The sequence below is a fragment of the Salvia miltiorrhiza genome, chromosome 6 (genome assembly GCF_028751815.1).
Source record: "Salvia miltiorrhiza cultivar Shanhuang (shh) chromosome 6, IMPLAD_Smil_shh, whole genome shotgun sequence".
Lineage (NCBI taxonomy): Eukaryota > Viridiplantae > Streptophyta > Magnoliopsida > Lamiales > Lamiaceae > Salvia > Salvia miltiorrhiza.
In genome coordinates this window covers 4,214,286-4,239,321 of record NC_080392.1, presented here as the reverse complement: position 1 = coordinate 4,239,321, position 25,036 = coordinate 4,214,286, and the positions used below count along the sequence as shown (strand labels likewise).

The 25,036-nt window shown below is 38.0% G+C and overlaps 2 protein-coding genes across 6 annotated transcripts; one reads left to right on the top strand and one right to left on the bottom strand.

The window, feature by feature from the left end:
• The first annotated feature begins 667 nt into the window (after window positions 1-667).
• LOC130988059 (cellulose synthase A catalytic subunit 7 [UDP-forming]) lies at window positions 668-5,826 on the top strand. The gene is made up of 10 exons (XM_057911821.1): window positions 668-852; window positions 1,118-1,313; window positions 1,388-1,584; window positions 1,681-1,774; window positions 2,491-2,611; window positions 2,690-3,302; window positions 3,583-3,846; window positions 3,922-4,134; window positions 4,225-4,611; window positions 4,689-5,826. The coding sequence occupies exons 1-10, from the start codon at window positions 778-780 to the stop codon at window positions 5,622-5,624; spliced, it is 3,096 nt and encodes a 1,031-aa protein (XP_057767804.1). The 5' UTR covers window positions 668-777; the 3' UTR covers window positions 5,625-5,826.
• A 338-nt stretch (window positions 5,827-6,164) lies between these two features.
• LOC130988058 (AUGMIN subunit 8) lies at window positions 6,165-11,343 on the bottom strand. Of its 5 annotated transcripts, none has more exons than XM_057911820.1 (7): window positions 11,012-11,343; window positions 8,048-9,471; window positions 7,772-7,891; window positions 7,138-7,254; window positions 6,973-7,062; window positions 6,714-6,821; window positions 6,165-6,554 (listed from the first exon to the last, which is right to left on the bottom strand). In XM_057911820.1, the coding sequence occupies exons 2-7, from the start codon at window positions 9,317-9,319 to the stop codon at window positions 6,471-6,473; spliced, it is 1,791 nt and encodes a 596-aa protein (XP_057767803.1). In that variant the 5' UTR covers window positions 9,320-9,471; window positions 11,012-11,343; the 3' UTR covers window positions 6,165-6,470. The 5 variants fall into 5 exon arrangements, with proteins under 5 accessions (XP_057767803.1, XP_057767801.1, XP_057767799.1 ...); XM_057911818.1 differs by having other exon boundaries at window positions 10,595-11,311; XM_057911816.1 differs by having other exon boundaries at window positions 9,574-11,309.
• Between the last annotated feature and the right edge of the window lie 13,693 nt (window positions 11,344-25,036).

The following is a 25,036-nucleotide window of genomic DNA, read 5'->3' as shown; positions in this document are numbered from 1 at the left end:
TGTATATATAATTTCATTTTACTTCAACATTAAAACAAAAATGATAAAACTGTACCCAAACTCAGCTCTATTTCTTTCTTTTAGGAATTAAACGTAAAGTTTACATCTTTTTCTTTTGTTTTTACATATTTTTCTTTACCTTAACTTGTTTTGTTATGATATCAACATCGATACACGACGAATAATTTTCTTTCAAAATTAATAAATTCATATACACGTAAAATCATCATCAAAATTTCAAAATCCCAATAATAATAGCAGTGCTTCATGATTTTTCTTGCAACAAACTCAGGTTTTTAAACGTGTTGTATCTCTATCCTCGTAAATTAATCTTTAAAAAACCAGGTGTATTTGACATCATAATAATATATAGGTGACTTGGAACAACATTATTAAAATACAAAACTGAAATTTGAAGTTAATCATTGTAACTAATAATCAACAAAAAGGCAGTCAAAGAATTTGAATAAGCATTACACAAAAACTAAAAAATCAATTTTATAAGAATCCATAAAAGTATTTGTATGTGTACAGTTTGGTGCAAGATGAAAGAGAAAGGTGGTTGAAACAGAAGAAGCTTAACTTGCAGGCAATGGAGACTCTGCAACCAACCGCTAGCAACCTTCCACGCACATTAGGTACCAATACACACACACACACACACACAAATTCCTTCTAAACAAACCCTCTCATCATATATTCCCCCCAATCATCACTTTAGATCATATCTACACACACACACTCACACAAACACACACACACCCCCCTCCGCTGCCAATGGAAGCCAGCGCAGGGCTCGTCGCCGGTTCCCACAACCGGAACGAGCTCGTCGTCATCCACGGCCACGAAGAGGTACATACCTTAATTAGCATGCGGCACTGAGAATGACTATTTTCATGAGAAATGAGAATAGTTGTTTATAATGCATGAATAGTCGGAATTCAGTTAGATGACGAGAAACCATGATAATAACGAATAAGTCAGTATATAATGTTGAATAAGTTGTTTGTAATGCATGAATAGTCGGGAATTCAGATTAAATGACAGAGAAATGAGAATAACGAATAAGTAAGTCACATTAATCTTGTTTGTCCAAAATATATATAATCTTTTGCAGCCTAAGCCTCTGAAGAACTTGAGCGGGCAAGTGTGCGAGATATGCGGCGACGAGATCGGGCTGACGGTGGACGGCGAGCTCTTCGTGGCGTGCAACGAGTGCGGGTTTCCGGTGTGCCGGCCTTGCTACGAGTACGAGAGGAGAGAGGGCAGCCAGCTTTGCCCACAATGCAAAACCAGATACAAGCGCCTCAAAGGTAGCTATAAAATCATTAATTTTTCATGCAAATTAATGAATTAAAAAGCCATTTTTGGGTGTATTAATTTGCAGGGAGCCCGAGGGTTGAGGGAGACGACGACGAGGAGGATACCGACGACATCGAGCACGAATTCAACATCGATGAGCAGAAGACGAACACTGATATCGCTGAAGCCATGCTTCATGGCAAGATGAGCTATGGAAGAGGACCGGACGACGACGAAAACGCCCAATACCCGCCGGTTATCTCCGGCGGCCGCTCTCGTCAGGTCAAAACACTTTCTCTTTTTTTTTTTTTTTTTTTTTTTGAATTTCGAGTTATATATGAAAACTGATATTTTGAAATGAAATATGAAATTAATTAGGTTAGCGGAGAGTTCCCGATTTCAAGCCATGCTTATGGAGATCAAATGGGGGCCACTTTGCATAAGCGGGTGCATCCCGTTACCGATGATCATGGTAATTAAATGCATATATATATATAGTGGAAGGATCAAGTGTAAACTCTATCTTACGGTGAAAACTAGATCCTATGAACAAATACATAAAATACTTGAACAAAAGATAGTATATATATATATATACACACACGTTACAAATAACTTAAGAATGAATAACACGACGATCTAATGGTTAATGTTACATCAAAGTTTACCTCAGCTTCTATATTCGCTTCACGAATAATTTCATTGGAGTTTAACTCATTATCTACTCTCGTGTTTCTCTTTCTATTGATTCAACAGTAGGTGTGACTGAATCACATGAAGATTCACCTCTACGATTTAAAAAAAAACGTTCAAACTAATTTTTATTAGTAATAAATATAGAAATTGACGTTAATCCATTCACAAACTACATTCAATGATCAGATCATGGAAGTAAATATTCTTGCATTTATTGCTACCGCCTTTCTACTTATCATTTACGTAAAATCAGTCAGTCAAAATGATTAATTCGATTAAATTTTCAAATGAATTCGAATCAAACTCTCCTTCCAAGTTCTCATCAAAAAATTACGAAGTAGTAAAATGAAAGGGGTACAGTCCAATTCCAGAATTGTTTTTTCCAAATTAGCCACATCAAACCAACACAAATTAGAATCACAAATTACATTCTACCTCACAAATTTCATATTATATATATGTGTATTAATTTATTTGGATGAGGGAATGCAGGAAGTGGAAGATGGGATGAGAGAAAAGAGTTGGGATGGAAGGAGAGAATGGATGAGTGGAAAGTGCAGCAAGGAAATCTTGGGACAGAATACGAAGATGCAGTTGATGCTGACATGGGCATGTGAGTCCTCAACAACCTTAACAAACTTCAATTTCACAATTTCATAATCTAAAAAAAAAAAATAAAAAAAAATTGCAGCATCGACGAGGCGCGGCAGCCGCTGTCGAGGAAGGTCCCGATCGCGTCGAGCAAGATCAACCCATACCGCATGGTGATCGTGACGCGGCTGGTGGTGCTGGCGCTGTTCCTCCGGTACCGGATCCTGAACCCGGTGCACGACGCCATGGGGCTGTGGCTGACCTCCATCGTGTGCGAGATCTGGTTCGCCCTCTCGTGGATCCTCGACCAGTTCCCCAAGTGGTTCCCCATCGACCGGGAGACCTACCTCGACCGCCTCTCCCTCCGCTACGAGAGGGAGGGCGAGCCCAACATGCTGGCGCCCGTCGACATATTCGTCAGCACGGTCGACCCGCTCAAGGAGCCGCCTCTCGTCACAGCCAACACCGTGCTCTCCATACTCGCCGTTGATTACCCTGTCGACAAGATCTCTTGCTACATTTCCGACGACGGCGCCTCCATGTGCACCTTCGAGGCCCTCTCCGAGACCGCCGAGTTCGCACGCAAGTGGGTCCCCTTCTGCAACAAGTTCGCCATCGAGCCGCGGGCGCCGGAGTGGTACTTCTCAGAGAAGGTCGACTATCTCAAGGACAAAGTGCAGCCAACTTTTGTCAAGGAGAGGAGAGCCATGAAGGTATATCAATATCATATTTGAAAATATATATATATATATATATATATATATATATATATGAAAAAAGTGGTGTCGCACTATCCAACCTTTCAGGTGTGATACATAATAAAAAAAGATATATATAATAGATAACGGATCATTAATTTATAAAGAGTTTTGATTTTTGAAATTACAAAAAAATATATTAGGGTGTTATAAGTATTTATACCACCCTTATCATGCATAGCAAACGAGTTCTTAGAGTTTTGGAGTAATCTTTTTAAAATTGATGTTGAATTAGAGAGAATACGAGGAGTTTAAGGTGAGGATAAATGCAATGGTGGCGAAGGCGACGAAAGTGCCCCCGGGGGGCTGGATCATGCAGGATGGGACGCCGTGGCCGGGGAACAACACCAAGGATCATCCCGGTATGATTCAAGTGTTCCTAGGCCAGAACGGGGGGCTTGATGTCGAGGGGCACGAGCTTCCTCGCCTCGTGTATGTCTCCCGTGAGAAGAGGCCGGGCTTCCAGCATCACAAGAAAGCCGGTGCCATGAATGCTCTTGTGCGGTTCTACCTACTTAATTAAATTTATTATGCTTTTTTCCAGACACTGTGACGAATTTGATATATGGTGCAGATCCGCGTCGCTGGTGTTCTGACGAATGCGCCGTTCATGCTCAATTTGGATTGTGATCACTACATAAACAACAGCAAGGCTGTGAGAGAGGCCATGTGTTTCTTGATGGATCCACAGGTGGGGAAGAAGGTTTGCTATGTGCAGTTCCCTCAGAGATTCGATGGCATTGACAGACACGATCGATATGCCAACAGAAACACTGTCTTCTTCGATGTAATAACTTCCACAACCACAACCACAACCACAACTACAACAACAAACATATAAACAAAGAATTCACCTTTTCTTCTGTTTTTTCTGCAGATCAACATGAAAGGCCTTGATGGGATTCAAGGGCCGGTGTATGTCGGAACAGGGTGTGTTTTCCGAAGGCAAGCATTGTACGGCTACGACCCTCCGAAGGGGCGTAAGCGCCCCAAGATGGTGAGCTGCGACTGCTGCCCTTGCTTCGGACGACGCAAGAAGCTCCCACACTACTCCACGGATGTCGAAAATGCAGCCGGATTTGAAGACGACCTCAAGTCTCAGATGAATTTCGAGAAGAAATTCGGACAGTCGTCCATATTTGTGACCTCTACTTTGATGGTGGAAGGCGGGGTGCCGCCCTCGTCCAGCCCTGCAGCCCTGCTCAAGGAGGCCATCCATGTCATTAGCTGCGGATACGAGGATAAGACAGAATGGGGCCTCGAGGTAATTAATTCTGAAAGAGGAAAAAGAGTACTCGTCTATTACAAAATGCAGTAATGTTGTTAACATTGTTGACGCAGTTGGGGTGGATCTACGGGTCGATCACGGAGGACATCTTGACGGGGTTCAAGATGCACTGCCGCGGGTGGAGGTCGATCTACTGCATGCCGAAGAGGGCCGCGTTCAAAGGCTCGGCCCCGATCAATCTGTCGGACCGGCTGAACCAGGTGCTGAGGTGGGCTCTGGGATCAGTGGAGATCTTCTTCAGCCACCACAGCCCCCTCTGGTACGGCTACAAGGAAGGGAAGCTCAAGTGGCTGGAGCGCTTCGCCTACGTCAACACCACCGTCTACCCCTTCACCGCCCTCCCCCTCCTCGCCTACTGCACGCTCCCGGCCATCTGCCTGCTCACCGGCAAATTCATCATGCCGGAGATAAGCACCTTCGCGAGCCTCTTCTTCATCGCCCTCTTCCTCTCCATCTTCATCACGGGCATTCTCGAGCTGAGGTGGAGCGGGGTGAGCATCGAGGAGTGGTGGAGGAACGAGCAGTTCTGGGTGATCGGGGGCATCTCGGCCCACCTCTTCGCGGTGGTGCAGGGGCTGCTCAAGGTGCTGGCCGGGATCGACACCAACTTCACCGTGACGTCAAAGGCCTCGGACGACGAGGACTTCAGCGAGCTCTACGCGTTCAAGTGGACGACGCTGCTCATCCCCCCCACCACCATCCTCATCATCAACCTGGTCGGGGTGGTGGCGGGGGTGTCGGACGCCATCAACAACGGGTACCAGTCGTGGGGCCCGTTGTTCGGCAAGCTCTTCTTCGCCTTCTGGGTGATCGTGCATCTCTACCCCTTCCTCAAGGGACTCATGGGGAAGCAGAACAGGACGCCCACCATTGTTGTCATCTGGTCTGTGCTGCTAGCTTCCATTTTCTCCTTGCTTTGGGTCAGGATTGATCCTTTCATACTTAGGACCAAGGGCCCTGCTACCAACAAATGTGGGATCAATTGCTGATGGATTTCAACCTCTTTTTTTGTAACATTACAACACTCTTTTTTGTTTCAATCCTATCAGCTCAATGTATTGTGTTTGTGTGTTCTTAACTACTTCCCATAAATCGTGTACCGGACTAGGATCGTAAACGAATCAAATATTTTTGCTCGATTCGATATTCGGTTCGAAATTTTGATATTCGTATGAAAAATTATTCGATTCATACTTGATTATAAATATTCGATTCGATTAGCATTCAAATGCGAATATGAAAACATGATATTCATAGATATTCGTAGATTTGGATAAATATATTTGATATATACCTATATTATTTAGAATATTATTTTTCCTTTCAAAATTTTGAATTGAATACTCGAATCAAATAATTCAGACATTGAATTGAATATCGAATTAAATACCGAATCAAATATCATAATATTTGCACGAATACAAATCGAATATGGTGATATTCGGTTCGATACAATTTCAATACCAAGTCACAATAGTAAAAATCAGTGGTTGCAAATTTTTCATGAAAAAAATGATACGACAGGGAAATGGAACCAATAGAAGTTGACACCCACAACAGCAGGGGCGAATTTTTCATTATATTTCAATGCTTTCTTTCACATTCTTTTTACAAAATAAATACATGTGGAGAAGCAGACTACTCTAAGGAAGAAAAAATGGAAAAGCAAACTAAAAACTCTAACTAAAAGTAGGAAAAAAAAATTATGACAAAGTGTGAGGTAGAAGCATTGGTATACACTCACTATAAGAAGATAGTATGATGTTGTATTTCATCATGGAGCCGAGGCAAAAATCGAGATTTGTTAGCATGCATCATCGTGTACTCGAATCATCTTAGTACCCAATTAAGGAAAGTTGGTCACCCCTCCAAGATTGCTTCATCTGCAACAGATGAGTTCTCAGACTGTCTTCTTCCACCTGCACAAGTTCGTTTCATCAATCGTCACTTCATAGTAACACAACGAACAATGTCTTTTTTATCAAATCCTCTACTTTCTAGTAAATATGATATGATATGATTTTTCTAGTTTCAAGCTGCCACAGAACTTTGGCAGGGAACAAGAAAGGATTCCTCACCTGCAAAGCAGCTATGGAGCCAAAAAGTGATTCACATTCATTAAGCACGGCTCTTTCACGCGCTGCCACATCAGCAAGTTCCGACACCAAGGAGTTCATACCCTCCACCTGTATTGCACATAAGAAGTTTATACTGTCATTCTTTAAAGCAATGCCATGCACAAGGAGTATGCCCAGAGGGGGTAAAGTTTACTTATCTCGACTGGTAGTGTCGAATAAATTAATGAGACGTATTCATCAGACGAATAAAAGATCTCACCTGCTGGAGACTGGAGCGTAAAGAGGAAGCCATAGCCTTCATCACATTAACAGCAGAGCACATAGCTCCTTTGACAGATCTAATATCTACCTGAAGAGTAAAGAATGATTTAAGTAACTACACTTTCACAAAAGTTAGGCGTAAAGAATTAGTCGACCGGCATACCCTCGTTCCTTCAGTGACTGGAATCCGGAGAGTGCTAGCCTGCAAATCTTGGATGGCCCAGGTTATTGAGTTAGTATGGTCTCTCTCAATTGAAGCCCACTCATCAAGACAACTCGCCTGATCAAGTTGAACTCTGATTAGACATTTTATAGGGAGCCTCTCAACCAAAAACTGGTACATAGAGTAAAGAGACCAAGATGTAAAAGGTGCTTTGGCTTCCTTTTCCTACACAAGACTGACATTTTTCATTGTCCACATTGCTTCTATGCCACAGTGACTTCTATATGTTCCATAGCATAATACACATTTCACAATTATTAAAATGTTCACTGGTAGAAAACTAGTACCTCTTTTCTTTAAGTTTTTTACAGCTACTAAATCTGGGTAGAAGACAATTTAATTTAATTTCTTAAAAGGAACATCTGTGCTGATTAGTAAATATGCGCTTCCTCAGATAGAATGAGTTAAACCACAAATCATCAGTGTTAAGTCCACAGCTCGTTTTTCATCGTGCTTTCACACGTTAAACCACAACCAAAAAAAGAAAAGGAAAGCGCCGTGCAAAAGCATGTATCCACTATCCAACACATTCAAATAATTCACATACAAATGTCAGTATAGTTATAAGCCTTACTTGATCGACCAAAACTGAGTAAAGCTTCAACTTAAGCCTCAGCTGCTGGAGGTTAGATCTTCTCTTTCTGACTGAATCCGACAGATCTATGATTACCCTCCATATGTTGTATAACATTTTCTAATCAATAAAGTTTGATGATCAGAAACATAACTTGTCAAGGAACAAGAAAAGAGACTAGGTAATTTAGAGAAATATAATTCCTTCATAGTTAGTACCACAGTTGACATTGCCCCATGAGTTGAATTTAAAACTAGCTAATATATTGACACGAACCTCTGCTTTCGCTTTGTGAGAACGCATTGCAGCATCAGTTCGAGCATTTGTATATCGCCATTGCAAATGTCTATTATACAACAGCCTTAGCTGATGGACATCTTCAATGTCATTAGCAGCCTTCTTGCCTTTCCTAATATCCGCAATAAAACTAAGTACAGAAGTATCCTGAGGTTGTCTGGACGGGCTCGATGGCCTCACCCTAGCAGGACTAGTACCTCTAGAAGACGGGTTAACAATCCTGCCTCGTGATGGACTGACCCCTCTAGACACCGAGGGTGATGAGGGGCGTGATCTAGGGATTGGTAATGACTGAGTCCTAGCTGCTGCACTCATCAATGATGATCTTTCTGATGAACTCGACGAGGAAGGCCTCTGCAACTTTTGTGAACCATCATGAACCGCACTTCCACAAAACATCTGTTTCTCACTCTCAACATGAGATGTAGGCATTAAAAGATCGCTCGCACTTTTCCTTACCGGTTTGCTTGTCCCATCCAGAGATAATCTCCTAATGGAAGGCGTAGCCATCCTCGAATGAGATAAAGAAGGAGCTTGATTCACCTTCTCAGTAGCACCACTTCTACTTGGGATAGAGGATGCTCTCCCACTTGCTCTGCTCGGCCATCGATGTTGATCTAGTAGAGAAGGTGGTAAGCTATCAACAGGTTTAGAATTCTCCAACTGATCAGCAGAATTCTTTCCTCGGAGAGGGCTTCTCTTTTTCTCTGGCGTAGGTTTTCTTGCAGTTGGTGATTCACCCTTACGAGCAACATTAGACGGCGGCTTCAGAGTGCGATCAGAGAGCGTACGAGAAACTTTCTTACCAATTGGGGCACCAACGACATCAGATTGAAAGGAAGCGTTGAGACTTCGCATCGTGGATGGCCATAAAGAGTCTGGCGACGATTTGTTACTCGATGCCTTTCTTGGTGTCACTAGTATTGCTGCAGCTGTATCCTGAACTGGCGTTGATGGAGAAGGACGACGTGGTGATGACGGTGTAGACGGGCGTCTTCTTTCAGCTGATTCAGCTCTCTTTGGTAGCGGCACGGTTGAAACCATAGATGCCCTGCCGGCATTTGGTGAAGGGCAGCGTTTTGGAACGGTGGCTGCAGACCGCGTCGGCGACATATACCTCGAGCTAACTTCTCTGGTTCGGCACCTGCGTGTGGCGGCTCCATTCTTGTTGTCAGCTGAGACAAGTGGTGGCCTCAAAGTCACTGTTGCAGATTGCTTCCCTACTGCTCTCTCTGACTCACATACATCCATCCAAATAGAGCAGATTAAACCTCATTAATGTTTCTGATCATCTCACAACAAGTATGAACATACTAGTAAACACGCTGTCACCGAACCCAATTAATCTATTGACAATTCAACAAATATACTTCTTAAAGGAGATCCTTTCCCTTTCTGAAAATCTGCCAGATAAATATGAAAGCAAAAGTAAGACACCACAGATAAGAAAGCAAGAAAAGAGGAATAAGCATGAAGAAAAAGGAAAAGATGCTAAAAAAGAATACATCTTTACAGGCAATCAGATCTCAAACCATCCAGCAAACAGACACAAATGGGGTTTCCTCTAACCACCTACAGCAGCCCAGATCACATAGCTACTAGGCTTATAATGAGAAGAACAGCAGCAGTTGCAGATGAGTAAACACAACAAGTTACAGTTGCTATGACAAGCAAAGAGCAAGTGGGTTTAGTTTAGCTCCACAAAAATTGGAAATGGTGGGAAAGGGAAGTAGAACAACTATTGGTAAAGCTGTCTAGGCTAAAAATGGCCTCTTATGGATATTTTATCTCACTGTCTTGATCTCATTCCCGGTCCCCCAGCCTTTGTCTCTCTCACGAGAATGCCATGGCTGGCTGGGCTGGAGCTGCATATGCAATTCACACACACACACACACTTACACCCATTAAGTACGGTAGACTCACATTAGCCCTTCTGTCCTGCCCCTTCTTTCCCCCACCAACTCCTTTTCATGAAAGGGAATTCAATGAAAATGATAAGTTCACCAGCCCCCCCCCACCCCCACCCCCTACTCACAGAAAAACATCCACAGAGTGATTAATTGTGATTGAATGCTCCCACACGCAATGCACTTCCCTTGCTGTCACCCAAGAACTCAATAGAAGAAGTAAAAAGTTAAAATAAGTAAAATAAATAAATTATAGTCTCATTTTTGGATCAAGTGGAAAATTCAAAGCTTTTTCTTGGGACAAACAGGGTTTCTCGAAGCAAACTAGACTAATAAACCTCTTAATCGAACAACGACAAAAATTTATTTCACAATAAAGAAGGTGGGAAACTAAACTAATCCATATCAAAAGATGAAAAATAGAAAAAATAAAAAACAAATTGTAGGGTGATGGGAACAGTAATGGGACACCATGTGCAGGTAGAGATCATTGTCCATCCCCATGAACTCAAGACGACAAACAATACACAAATCAACAAAAAACAAACAGTTAATTCCACCATTAAAAAAAACATCGTTATGCTCATAAATGACTAGAGAAATAATTCTAGTTTTGACCTTTAGCGTCACTCTGAGGATTGCAGGAACAACGACCGATGCATTCCTAATTTTTTTTACACCATCGAAAATTGAAAAATATGGAGGAATTTTACATGAATATATGCATTGAACAAATAAAAGTTCTGCGCTTTGTCAGATTTTGTTCCTAAATTTACCAGCACAATAGATTACATGTAATCTCCGTAAAAACAAAGCTCAATAAATTATCGGAAAAGGGGGCCGGTAAAAAAAAATCAATTCAGATGAAAAATCACTGTATGCTATCCGAATCAGTTAAAAACTGCTCCAGAAAACTGATCAAAATTGAACTCTTCTGTATTTCATACCGTAAAACCCTTGTGAGATATAATTCATCAAACTTATTGAAGATTTAAACCAAGTAAAAACCATCAACAGGAATTAAAAGCAAAATACCTGCATATTTTCCCGGCAAACAAAAGGGATTTTCCGGATTCTATGAAAATTCTGAGACTTTAAAGATGATATCTAGATCGTTACATAGATAACCGTGATGAAGAAATAAATAAAAGTATAAATGAACTAGTATTAAATAACTGATTCGACACAGATTTTGGATAAGTACAGTGAGATGGGAAAAATATATAAATAAATAAATAAATATATAAACGTGGAGGAAGATTCAGTTAACGGACACTGAGATATAGGGAGGAGTAAGAAAGAAATGGCGCCGGCGGCGGTTGTTTTCGCGCCACCTAAATATTTAATAGAGTTAATTAAACTTTATTAATTATTTGATTGGCAATGGCATACTTCTCAATTTCCATTTTCCTACGCAATGTGTTGACGCTTTTGCCCCTAGGATTTGGTTGAGGTGGCGGAGATTTGACTGTTGGGGGTAGGTTAACGAGAAGGGTAAAAATGGGAGAGGACTGTTCTTTCTTATTTTTATTTGATTTTTTATATTATATTTTGGGAGAGGTAGTTTTCTCGAAAGTAGGTATATAGTAAAAGAATGTTAGGAACACTGAAATAAATAATTCGGATTTGTTTCCAGTGAAAGTAAAGTAGGAAATTGAGTTTTGAGAGGAAAAAAGAAAAACAAATTTAATGTGTGAGATATTTGAGAAAGAAATATCAATTTCTTAATTTAAAAACATTAATGTCAATGTAATTCATTGAAGGTTAGTTATCTACCAATACATGAAAGTATATTTAAATTTTGATTCTTAATCAATATTTTCTTGGGGTAAAATAATACATAAATTTTTGATTTTTTAGAATTTGAATTATACTTAGTCCTACATGAAAGTTGAAAATCTCATAGCCGAAAATTAATTACGTGGTAATTCAAATTCCAATTCTCTATTTGTATATGCATATAAAGTTTATCTCTTTTAGTAGGACGATGTGGTTTTGACATGCAATTTTAAAGTGATTTTGATTTTTAAATCGCCACACAATTAATTTCCAACTTTTAAGTATGATTAAATGTGACTGAAATTTTAATTTGAGCTGAATATCAAAAATATTAAAAGTTTGAGAAATTTTATTAATACTAATTAATTAGTGAATGTTATTCGAGTGGTTTGTATATTTTTTGTTCAAAAAATAATGTTGGTTATAATCCAAATTTAAATATAATTTATATATATATTTATAGACAATTCTTCATTAAATTAAACTGGTGCCGTTATTTGTATTGTACATGAAATAATTTTGCATACTTGATTTATGATTAAATTACGGCCGCTATTTATGTCATTCTTTTTTTGAGACTGCTATTTATATCATTCTTGTATAATAATTTCGTAGTAAATTAAGAGAGTCTAATCTCACTAACGCGTTTGTTCCATAATTTTCATCGTTGTCCATTTTAATTTGGTGGAATAATTTTTAGTAGGGGTAACTTAAACAAGTCCCATTTATATGTGCAACACAAATGAAATAGTGATTAATTACTCTTTTATCGTACAATAAAACTTTGGAATCAATTAATTTTCGATGAATTGAATCCCTCCATTTATTTGACTTAATGATTATACCAATTTTGTTTCATTGATTTAGAAACATTGAATGCAAAGTTATACTAATAAACTTCAATTTATTTGTCCACATTCATCGAGCTGTCTATATTTATGCACCTAATATAACTTGTTGTTAACCTTCAATTTATTCATGCACGCACCTTCAAATTTAATTCGAAGTTCAAAATGATAGTATTTACCTTTTGTTTTACTTGTTTATTAATGCACCGACCCAATTGCTGTTATTTGTGGCCCAAAATTTTCCTAATTTGAGGCATCTTTGCAAAAATAATCATAAGTTTGATGAGGTGGTATTGGAATCATTACCTATTAATTAAGTTTATGATTTAAGCAAACTACATATTGTTACTTCAAACAGTAATGTTCACTATCATCTTTCATTGTCAACCGTGGACAAGAAAAATGGTACTCATGTAAGAAACTTAGAAACTTATATAATATCACCATCAGATTAAAAATATTATATATAATCCTAATTTATTATTGGGAAAAAACTTGAATGATGTGATAACTTGTTCGACTGTACAATTTTTGGCTTTCAAGGAAAATACTTTTTGTCTCCCTTAGTTTTGTTAGAAATTGATGTTGCTACAAATACAGCAACTCAACTCAACACAGCAATGCAGAAAACGCAGCAACAAACTCTCAACTCTCAACCTTTAACACTCAAGTTTGTGAAGAGAATTAAACAAGAAAGCAATGAAAGAAGACACCAGATTTTTACGTGGTTCGGTTGTTAAACCTACATCCACGGAAGATCACCCAAGAACTTTCACTAATCAAGATCAGAGGTTACAAAGAATTACACAACAAAGAGCTAGAGATGATAGCTTCTCAAGCCTGAAACAAGACTGCTTTTCTCACTCTCTTTTCACTCTTCTTCTCAGAGAATTCTTCTAACTTCTAACCTGATCTAGGAGGATTACATCAAGTATTTAAACTCATAAAATGGTCAAGTAACGAGCTCACAAAACCAGCTGCAAGATGCTCTGCTCAAAAACGAATTCTGTTAGTTTGTTAAAACAAACTAACTTCCGGTTCTTTCACATAAGCCCTCCAACTGTTGTTAATTGCATCCAAGTCCTTACTTAACTAACTGCAATTATGAATTCACAATCTACAATTCTCCACCTTGAATCATCAGTGCAGTTCTACAGCAATCTCCACCTTCAACCTGCTACTTCACTTTGACAGATTACTCTCCTCATGAGAGTTAAGCTTAACCAATTCACAGCAGTACTCAAACTTGTTCTTAGGTAATGCTTTAGTAAGCATATCTGCTGCATTATCCTCAGTGCCTATTTTAACTATTTTAACATCACCTTTCTCAACTATATCTCTGACAAAATGCATCTTCACTTCAATATGCTTAGAACGTTCATGAAAAACCTGATGTTTAACAAGATATATTGCACTTTGATTATCACAGAATATAGTAACAGGCCCTTGAACAATTCCCATCTCTTGCACCATACCTTTAAGCCACAATCCTTCTTTAACTGCCTCGGTGACAGCCATATACTCTGCCTCAGTTGTGGAGAGAGCAACTACAGACTGAAGCATCGATTTCCAACTGACAGCAGAGTTGAACAAAGTAAAGATATATCCAGTTTGAGACTTCCTGGTATCAATGCTCCCAGCATAATCTGAATCAACAAATCCTTGCAAGGCCTCTCCATCTTTATCCTTCTGTTGTTTATACAGAATTCCAACATCCAGAGTTCCCTTCAAGTATCTCAGAATATACTTTAGAGCCTCCCAGTGAGCTTTTCCTGGATTAGACATGTACCTACTGGTTACACTGATTGAGTGAGCTAAATCAGGTCTAGTACAGACCATAGTATACATAATGCTCCCAACTAGATTAGAATAAGGAACCCTTTCCATCTCCACCTTCTCTCTGTCAGTTTGTGGCCTTTGCTTATCATCCAATTTGATATGTTGTGGGAGAGGAACACCAATGACTTTAGCTTCATGCATCCTGAATTTCTTAAGAACTTTACTAATATAATCAGATTGAATGAGAATAAGCTCTGACTTCTCTCTATTCCTCTTAATATCCATTCCTAAGATCCTCCTTGCTTCTCCCAAATCCTTCATATCAAATTCTGAATTTAAAGCTCTCTTAACTGCATTCACTTCCTTCATTGATTTGCTAGCCACTAGCATATCATCAACATATAGTAGTAGATATACAAAACTACCATCTTTAGCTTCTTTAAGATATACACACCTATCATAAGAAGACCTCCTGAAATTTATGCTCAGCATAAACTCATCAAACCTCTTATTCCATTGTCTTGGACTTTGCTTAAGTCCATACAAAGACTTCTGTAACAAGCATACTTGAGATTCCTTCCCTGGAATACTAAAGCCTTCAGGCTGATCCATATAGATAGTCTCCACTAGTTCACCATTGAGGAAAGCTGTCTTCACATCCAGTTGATGTAATTCAAGGTTAAACTGAGCTACTATTGACAATAGAAGCCTGATCGAACTGTGTTTTACAACTGGAGAATAGATCTCATTAAAATCTATCCCTTCTTGTTGAGTAAAACCTCTAGCCACCAACCTAGCTTTATACCTCAATGTTTCCTTTCCATCAATGACTTCAATTTTCCTTTTAAACAACCATTTGCAGCTTACACACCTTTGTGTCTTAGGTTTAGGAACAAGTTTCCAGGTCTTGTTCTTGATCAGAGAATTGAATTCCTCATTCATAGCTTCAATCCAGAACTCTGACTCTTTGCAAGATATAGCTTCTTTGTAAGTCTTGGGTTCTTGGTAGCTAATTTTCTCAGCAGCTGTTAATGCAAATGATATCTGATCTGCTTCAGCAAATCTGGCAGGAGGTTTGATGCTTCTTCTGATCCTGTCTCTTGCAAGTTGATACTCATGTAGATCATTTCCTCCTTGGTCTGAATCATCATCTCCTTGTTCATCATCAACTTCTTCCTTAACAGACACAATCTTACTTGCATTTTCAGACTTAGTTTCAGCCTTTGAAGACTCCACCTCAAAATCTGTATCAGAGTTCTCCCCCTTAAAAGGCATAATCTCCTCTCTGAAGATTACATCTCTGCTGATCAGAGCTTTTCCTTTTCCAGCCTCAATACACCATAGTTTGTAGCCTTTTACACCACTAGGGTATCCTATCATTACACATTTCAGTGCTCTTGGTTCCAACTTATCTTGCTTTATATGCATATAAGCAAGACAACCAAATTTCCTCAGATTTGTGTAATCTGCTGGCCTTCCAGTCCATCTCTCTTCAGGGGTCTTGAACTCAATTGCTGAAGATGGACATCTATTTATGAGATAGGCTGCAGTAGCAACAGCTTCTCCCCAAAACCTTGCTGCCATTCCAGAGCTGGATAACATACACCTGACTCTCTCTAAGAGGGTCCTGTTCATCCTCTCAACCACCCCATTTTGCTGTGGATTTCCAGGAACAGATTTGTGCCTCTTGATTCCTTTTGCTTTACAGTAGTCTTGAAACTTTTCAGATACAAATTCTAAACCATTGTCTGTTCTTAGACATTTAAGTTTAGAATTCTTCTCATTTTCAACTAGGCTGCACCACTCAACAAACTTATCAAACACATCTGTTTTATTTTTAATCACATAAACCCAAACTTTCCTGGAATAGTCATCAACAAAAGACAAGAAGTAGTTTCCTCCACCTACTGTGGTGGTCTTAGAAGGACCCCATAAGTCAGAATGCACATATTGAAGTGGAGCAGTAGAAGTATGTTTGCCTATTGGATATGACAGCTTTTTACTTTTACTTAAAACACATGCTTCACAGTCATGCATTTTAATATCATGTTGTAGCTTTAGAGTGCCTTGTTTCTTAAGTTCAGTAAGTCCTTTTTCACTAACATGACCTAGTCTAGCATGCCATAGCATAGTATCATTATTAGCAATGTTCTCATTTTCACCTGTTATGGTAGATGCAATCAAATGATATAAACTATGCCTTCTCATGCCTTTCATGATAGTTCTAGAACCCTTAATCACAAGCAAACTATCTTTATCAGATTTAAACTCATAGCCTTTGGCTTGCAGAGAACCAAGGGAAATCAAATTTCTCTTGAGACTGGGAATATACCTGACCTCAGTTAACTTTCTGATGGAGCCATCATGAAGCTTGAGTTTTACTGAGCCGATTCCCTTAACAGTGCATACTTCATCATTTCCTAGTATCACTGATCCCAAGCTTTCTTCCTGCAAATCACAAAACCAGGATTTAGTTGGACACATATGGAAGGAACAACCTGAATCAAGAATCCATTCAGATCCAGGTTTGGAAGAAATTATGTTTAAAGCTTCTGCTTCTTGAATTTGTTCTGCAATGTCAGCAGTATCAGGTGCAGCTCCCTTTTGAGCTTGCTTCCTCTTCCAACTATAGCAATCCTTCCTTATGTGGCCAGGCTTTTGGCAGTAATGACACTTCCTGTTGTCCTTGGAGTCATCATCCTTTCCCTTTGAATTCTGCCCAGACTTTTGCTTATCTTTCCATGGTTTCTTTGACTTTCCCTTTGTGAATTTTCCCTTGACATTTAGACTCTCATTTGGAGCTTCTGGTTTGGAGTCTGCAGCTTTCTGGAGTTCCTTTGATTTCAGGGCATTGATCACTTCTTCAAGAGTAATGGAAGCCTCTCTTCCATAGAGCATGGCATCTTTTAGGTTGTCATATGATTTGGGTAAAGCATTCAGGAGAAGAATGGCTTTATCCTCATCTTCAAGATTGACTTCAATGTCTGCAAGATCATCAACTGCCTTATTGAAGTCATCTAACTGATCCAAGATTGCCTTATCATCTGTAATCCTATAGGAATACAGTCTCCTCTTCATGTAGAGCCTATTTGCCAAAGATTTGGTCATATAAAGGCTCTCCAATTTCTCCCAAACTCCTGCTGCTGTCTCCTCTTTGGCAACCTCACGCAAGACTTTGTCTCCCAAGCAAAGTATGATAGCACTGTGAGCCTTTTGCATCATTTCAAGATGCTTTCCACCATCTTCTTCACCCTTAGGGAGTTTCTTGGTTGTTAGAGCACCAAGAAGTCCCTGCTGAGTAAGAATCGCCTTCATCTTCAATCTCCAAAGGGAAAAATCATTTTTCCCTGTGAATTTCTCAGTTTCAAATTTCGCTGTTGACATTTCAACAAACAGTTTCCAGTCGCCTTAGTATGAATCTTTGACAACTTCACACACTGAGCTCCTTCGGTCTGCCTTCTGTTGGATCTTGCAAGAATCCCTTGCTACGCCTTCTCTTCGATTCCCACAGACGGCGCCACTTTGTTAGAAATTGATGTTGCTACAAATACAGCAACTCAACTCAACACAGCAATGCAGAAAACGCAGCAACAAACTCTCAACTCTCAACCTTTAACACTCAAGTTTGTGAAGAGAATTAAACAAGAAAGCAATGAAAGAAGACACCAGATTTTTACGTGGTTCGGTTGTTAAACCTACATCCACGGAAGATCACCCAAGAACTTTCACTAATCAAGATCAGAGGTTACAAAGAATTACACAACAAAGAGCTAGAGATGATAGCTTCTCAAGCCTGAAACAAGACTGCTTTTCTCACTCTCTTTTCACTCTTCTTCTCAGAGAATTCTTCTAACTTCTAACCTGATCTAGGAGGATTACATCAAGTATTTAAACTCATAAAATGGTCAAGTAACGAGCTCACAAAACCAGCTGCAAGATGCTCTGCTCAAAAACGAATTCTGTTAGTTTGTTAAAACAAACTAACTTCCGGTTCTTTCACATAAGCCCTCCAACTGTTGTTAATTGCATCCAAGTCCTTACTTAACTAACTGCAATTATGAATTCACAATCTACAAGTTTGTTTGTTGTTCGGCAATCAATCAAAATTCATACCAACTATATATTTTCTTTTTTAAAATTATATTTACAAAAGCGTATTATATATATATATATATAGGGAGAGGATCATGTGTGAACTGATGAACAACGATGTTCATGTGCGAACCAATGAACAAATACATAAAATACATGAACAAAAACGCATGAACAACGATGTTCATATGGAGAACCATGAACAAATACATAAAATACATGAATATAAGCACATGAACAACGATGTTCATGATAGTAAGTCATGAACACCGTTGTTCATGTGACGCATGAACAGCGATGTTCATGACTTAATGTTGAACAATCGTTGTTCATGTCCAAATAAAGGGCTGTGATTGGTTCTCCATTCTCACAAAAAGATGTAATTCTCACTTGATCTCATCCCTGTATATATATATATATATATGTGTGTGTGTGTGTGTGTGTGTGTGTGTGTGTGGTTTCAGTGAGATTTCAATTATTCATGAGAAATAAGAATAATGAATAAATCAATAAAATCTACAAATAAATTAATATAAATCACGAATTTAATACACGTCAATATTTTTTTTAATATTAATTTTTGTTTTAATACTTCAAAAAAGTTGTTATTAGATCATGTTTATAAATTACACAAATGTTAGAGTCAGGTTTATTCTTTATTAATTTCTTTTAAGTAAGAATGAACTTTGATTTTTATACCATGTAATTTGTAAATTAAATTATTATGATAATAATTATCTATTAGTAGTTTATGAATAAAATAATGTTAAAATAAAAAGAATTGTTGATGGAGACTAAACATTAACGATGTTTATGAAAGATGTTAGAGCATCCACATCAGGAGGCTCATCAACTCGACTCGAGTCAATTTGGGAGATGAATCGACTGATGCAGATGAGGGGCGACTCGAGCTTGACTCATATGGATAAGCCGGGCTTATCTATTATTTTGTGCATGCGCCATTTTAAAAAAAAAATACCGCAATTAGCTCAACACAAAACACCAAAAAAAAAAAACAAAAAACAAAAAACAAAAATAAGCGGCATATCGGATGTGTCCCCTTTTTTTTAATAACTTCTTCAAGAATGAAACATTTTGGACCCCAAAGATGTATTTGATGAGGGTAGGTCTGGAATATTTAACTGATCAAACCATAAAGCAATTTATCCATCTTTACGATTTTTTTTTTTTATAAATAAAAATTTTATTCACCCACAACCCAAAAGCAAGATAAAGAGTATAAACAAAGGAATATAACTATTTTTTTTTAAAAAAAGAAGATAATTATTTCTATCATAAATTATCGGACCCAACACAAAACAAATTTGTTAGATACTCTCAAAACTCTACTTTTATCTTTCCAACTTTATTATAACAATTCATTTTATACATAAATTATCGGCGTATTAATTCGTGCTCAAAAGAAATGAGAATTTCAAATGGAACAAATGACGTATTATTTTCCATAAATTATTTTAATTTCGTTTCCATCAATCTGCAAATCATTTTGTTTAATTTATAGTTATGTAAGTTACTAGAATTTTGAGATGCTCAACAAATTATCTTTATGAAGATATTTTTTTATTGTGTTTAGTCGATTAGATTTAAAAATAATTTTGTATATATATAGACATGATATAGACACTAAGGCAATAAACGAATGAAAGGTTGTAAACTTTTTAAGTTTTCCTCAAGTTTCTTATGTATGTAGTTTTCTTCTAATATTACGATTTTTCCCTTTTTCTTTTCTGATAATGTAGAATGAAATTGATTTTGTCAGAGTAATTGTTGTGGTCAATAATAGAAAATTAAATAGAAATGAGGGAAAATACAGATCAGTCATAGTCATAAATAAGGACCACTTTTGATGCAAGAAATGAATTCAATGTGTAAGAACTGAATTATGATTTTTATGAACTACCAATTTTGACTGACAATTATTTTCCAGCTAAATACTGAGTTGTATTACATAGTATGAACGTTAATTGGGCCAACTCGTTCGAGTTCGGGTCGGTTCTATCGAGTTGTCGAGCTATTTGGTACCGACGAGTTGTAATTTTTTTTGGGCTAAAACTTTTCAATCATAACCCTAAATATTTGGATTCTGGCTAACCCATCAGGGCAGTCAAGCTGGTAAATTTATTAAAAAAATTAATTAATATATTTATCTTTATAATTATATATTTGTAATAAATGAATTAATATCCACATTAAATTACTATTATTAACTAATAGTATGTAACTATTAAATATATAAGGATATGCATATTTTTCTAAATAATTATTATTTTTTAATATTTACATCTAACATTTTTATATGTTAAGCGTTAGAATAAAAGCACAGAAAAATGAAATTGTGAATATAACTTTCGAATAATAAATAAAAATACATTCCACAAACATTCAGGGAAAAAATCTTACTTTTACAGCATCTGCAATGCTTCTACTCGAGCGCTTACTTGAGTAGAGCATTGCACTCGAGTAGGGCGTTGCGGGGGGCCTTACTCGAGGCCTACTCGAGCCTTCGGGTATACACGAGCGATCTATTTTTTTTTTTAATTCTCTCCTCCTATTTAAAAATCTCTCTCTCCTCTTTAAAAACTTAAAAAATCAGGTAGGCTATCAAGTAACTCCAATGCAGCACTACTTACTCAATATGGTCCCCCACTATCAAGTAAGCTCATTGCGGATGTTCTTACTAATTATGAAAAGTAAAGTAATTTGAATATCAAATAATGAAAAAGAGTTCAATTAATCATATCAGTTCAATCGTTTTCGGGTCAATTTTATGGGGTTCGAGCTCTTTTTGGTCCAGTCCTATTGAATTGTGGGTTATTCAATTTGGATTTGGGGTTAATTTTTTTATTTTTTATTTTAACTCTAACTGACTAACTCTATTAAATTATCAGCCTATTCGAATCAACTCAAAAATTTCACGCTAAATTAACATATGTAGTTATAGATACGTACAATCTATTTTTATCGAGATCAATTTTTTCTTACTGGAATAAGTGGCTATAGTACTAGATATTTAATTTAAACTAATAAATATGCACTAATGACTCACGTGATTTTTTATGTCTCATGAATTCACAAGTTGGCAACTTATTAAATGCTATTTGCAATTCTACCATTTTTTGCAATTAATTATTTTGTTAACATTTGAGTTAGTACTTGATTGTTTGCGATTTAATGTGTTTCACTTGGTTGATTTGGAATAATTGAGATCTATGTACGACATATTGTGAACAAGAGTCATTGCTTTAGTTAAAAACTGATCGTTTCACGACACCAAGACACCAAATTAAGATCAATTAATGGTATTTCTTTATTAATTTTTTAAAAAAAACTCAGGAAAAGATGGAGCAATAAGATTTTTGAACCTTAAATCTCCTTGTTTACAGATAGAAATTTACATTGTTTGAATGTTTACTTGAGGACAATATTATTGTTTTAGTTAAACACTAGATTTTGTTAATGTTCAATATGGCATTACATTTTAATTCTCATTACAATTATTAATTTTTAGAAAAATGATTAATAATGTTTCTTCATTTTCTCTTGCGATGACTCGAACTTCAACTGCATGATAGTAAAAAATCATTTTACCAATTGAGTTAAGCTTCGTTATCTTGTAAAGTTTGACACAAATGTCTCCATATAATTAAGTAGGGTTAATTTGCTTCGAAATCATGAAATTTTGATAAAATTGCAAATTCGTCTTAAACTTTGCAAGTATGTAATTACAACATCAATTTATGATCTTATTTGTTTTGTAGGGTATTCGTTTTATATTTGGGATTTTGAATAGTCTTAATTGTAATTAAGTTGTCAATTTATGAAATTATTATTTTATTATGATAAAAAAAAGAACGGTACAAAATGCTAAAAAAATTGTTTGGGACTACTGCCCCAAACCCTCGTACAAATTCAGTTCCCCAATGAAAATTTCTAGCTCCGTCGCTTATTAACAGCGACAAAAACTTTGGGGTAAAGCTGATAGTTCCATTTTTTCTTGCAATTGGTAGTCTCTTTTGACTTTGAGTTGGGTATATTTGAGTTGTTTGGCAAAAAGAATTGAAGTGGGCACGACAACTTTGGTTAGTTTACCAAATTGTATAGAAGAATTGCTAAAAGCATGAATTTGTCCCAACTGTCCACTACCTGCATCTTTCTGTCTTCTTATTATTATTTGGAGATGGAAACTAAAGGAATAAGCTAAAGAGTAAAAGACTAGTCAAGTGAGAGAATCAACAAGAAGAAAATATTTCGGTCAAAGAAGGAAATAAAGAATATTAATTTATTATCATAGAAACTTGAGTACAATCGGGTCTACCGTATAATTGGATTGACCCGCACCTAAAATAGTGTCATTTATAAGGTTCAGGCCAGAATACGGGTTCGGATCAAGGTCTAGGTGAGGATACAACCCGATTGTACGGTACACTCGATTGTACCATATTAATTCGTTTATAAAGTTGAAAAGAATAACAAGGAAGGGTTAGTCGAAGCATGAAGGTAGAAAGAATAGTTAAGACTTTGGTATAGTTAAGACTTTGAAATCGATCTGAACGAGTTGGAAGGGGCACTCAGTTTTCGGCAAGAGATGTTCAGATGTTCGATCTTTTCGTGAGAAGATGTGGGTTGGAAGAAATAAGACTCCAAGCTAGATCGTTCACGTGGTATCAACCACAAGGACAGTGCAAATCTAAATTGGACAGATTTTTGGTTAATGAAGAATGGATGGCAGTTTGGACTCACACGAAGGCAAGAGGGCTCCAAAGATCGGTCTCAGACCACTGCCCTATTCTTTTGGAAACAAAAAGGGTGGACTAGGGACCGAAACCGTTTAGGTTCATCAACGCTTGGACTAAGCATCAAGATTTCGAAGAAGTGGTTAAAAACTCTTGGCAACGAGGAGGCATCTCAGGATGGAGTAGCTTTGTTTTCAAAGAGAAAATCAAAAGACTTAAAGAGGATTTAAAGGAATGGAGCAGGTCGGGTTTTGGGATCGTGGAAGAGAATATCTCAAAACTGAAAGATGAGATTTCCAAGTGGGACTCCATTGATGACGTGTTCGGTCTGGACGACGAAGAAGCTACCATGAGAAGTGAAGCGGAAGCGAACCTGCTCATACAGATTCAGCATCGGGACAGCATACTTTCCCAAAGAGCACGTAACAGATGGTTAAGAGACGGGGATCTGAACAGCAGCCTTTTTCATAAGGCTATCAACGGGAGAAGAGCCAAGAATGAAATCTCGGGTCTGTTCGTGGATGGAGCCTGGATCGAGGAGCCAGTTGAAGTGAAAAGACTTGTCAAGGAACACTTCCAAGCACAATTCAAGACAAGGCACAGAGCTTGTCTGACTTTGCCAGTTGATTTTGTTAACCGAAAACTCTCGGATACTACAAGAGAGTGGTTAGATAGACCTTTTTCCGAAGAAGAGATCAAGGAGGCGGTGTGGAACTGCGACAGCGGAAAGAGTCCGGGGCCGGATGGGTTTAATTTCATGTTTAAGAAGAATTGCTGGGGGATTATTAAAGAAGATCTGATCAAGGTTTTGAAAGATTTTCATGCGAATGGCAAATTGGTGAGAGGATGCAATCCATCCTTTGTGGTTTTGATCCCCAAAAAAACCGCGGCAGCTGATTTAAGGGATTTCAGACCCATTTCACTTATTAGTTGCTTATACAAGGTGATTGCCAAAGTACTAGCTGCCAGAATGAAGCAAGTTCTGAAGGACATTATTTCGAAGCATCAAAGCGCATTCGTGGAAGGGAGGTACATTCTTGACGGGGTGGTTGTGCTGAACGAGCTGATTAATCACGCTAAGAAAAAGATGAAAGGGCTCGTTCTGTTCAAAGCTGATTTTGCCAAAGCTTACGATACGATTGAGTGGGCTTTTCTGGATAAGATGCTCGAGATGATGAATTTTAGTTCCAGATGGAGAAGATGGATATTCTGCTGTCTCAGTTTGGCGACTACTAACGTCCTGGTTAATGGGAGTCCTTCAGGGGAATTCCAACTTGAACGTGGGATTCGGCAGGGTGATCCCCTGTCACCTTTTCTTTTTCTAGTAGTGGCGGAGGGTTTGAACATTCTCACGGAAAGAGCAGCCCAGAGGGGCCTTTTGGACCCTTTTAAAGTCGGTAATGGAGATCTTATTTTGTCACATCTTCAATATGCAGATGACACGGTGTTTCTTGCTTCGGAGAAGATCGAAAATGCTAGAGCTTTCAGGAGTATCCTCAAGATTTTTGAAGTTATCTCAGGCTTGACAGTCAACTTTGAGAAAAGCTGCATTTCAGGGGTCAACATCAACGAAGATATAAAATCTGCAATGGCATCTCTAACTTAACTGTACTTGTAGGCTCATTTCCGCTTAGCTACCTTGGAGTTAAGATCGGAGGCCACCTCTCAAGAGCGACGGATTGGTCTTATGTGGTGGAGAAAGTTAAAAGAAAGATCATGGGTTGGAAAGATAGAAAATTTCTTTCGTCGGAAGAGTTACCCTCCTGCGGTCTGTGCTCCTATCTTTACCAATTTATCATCTTTCGTTC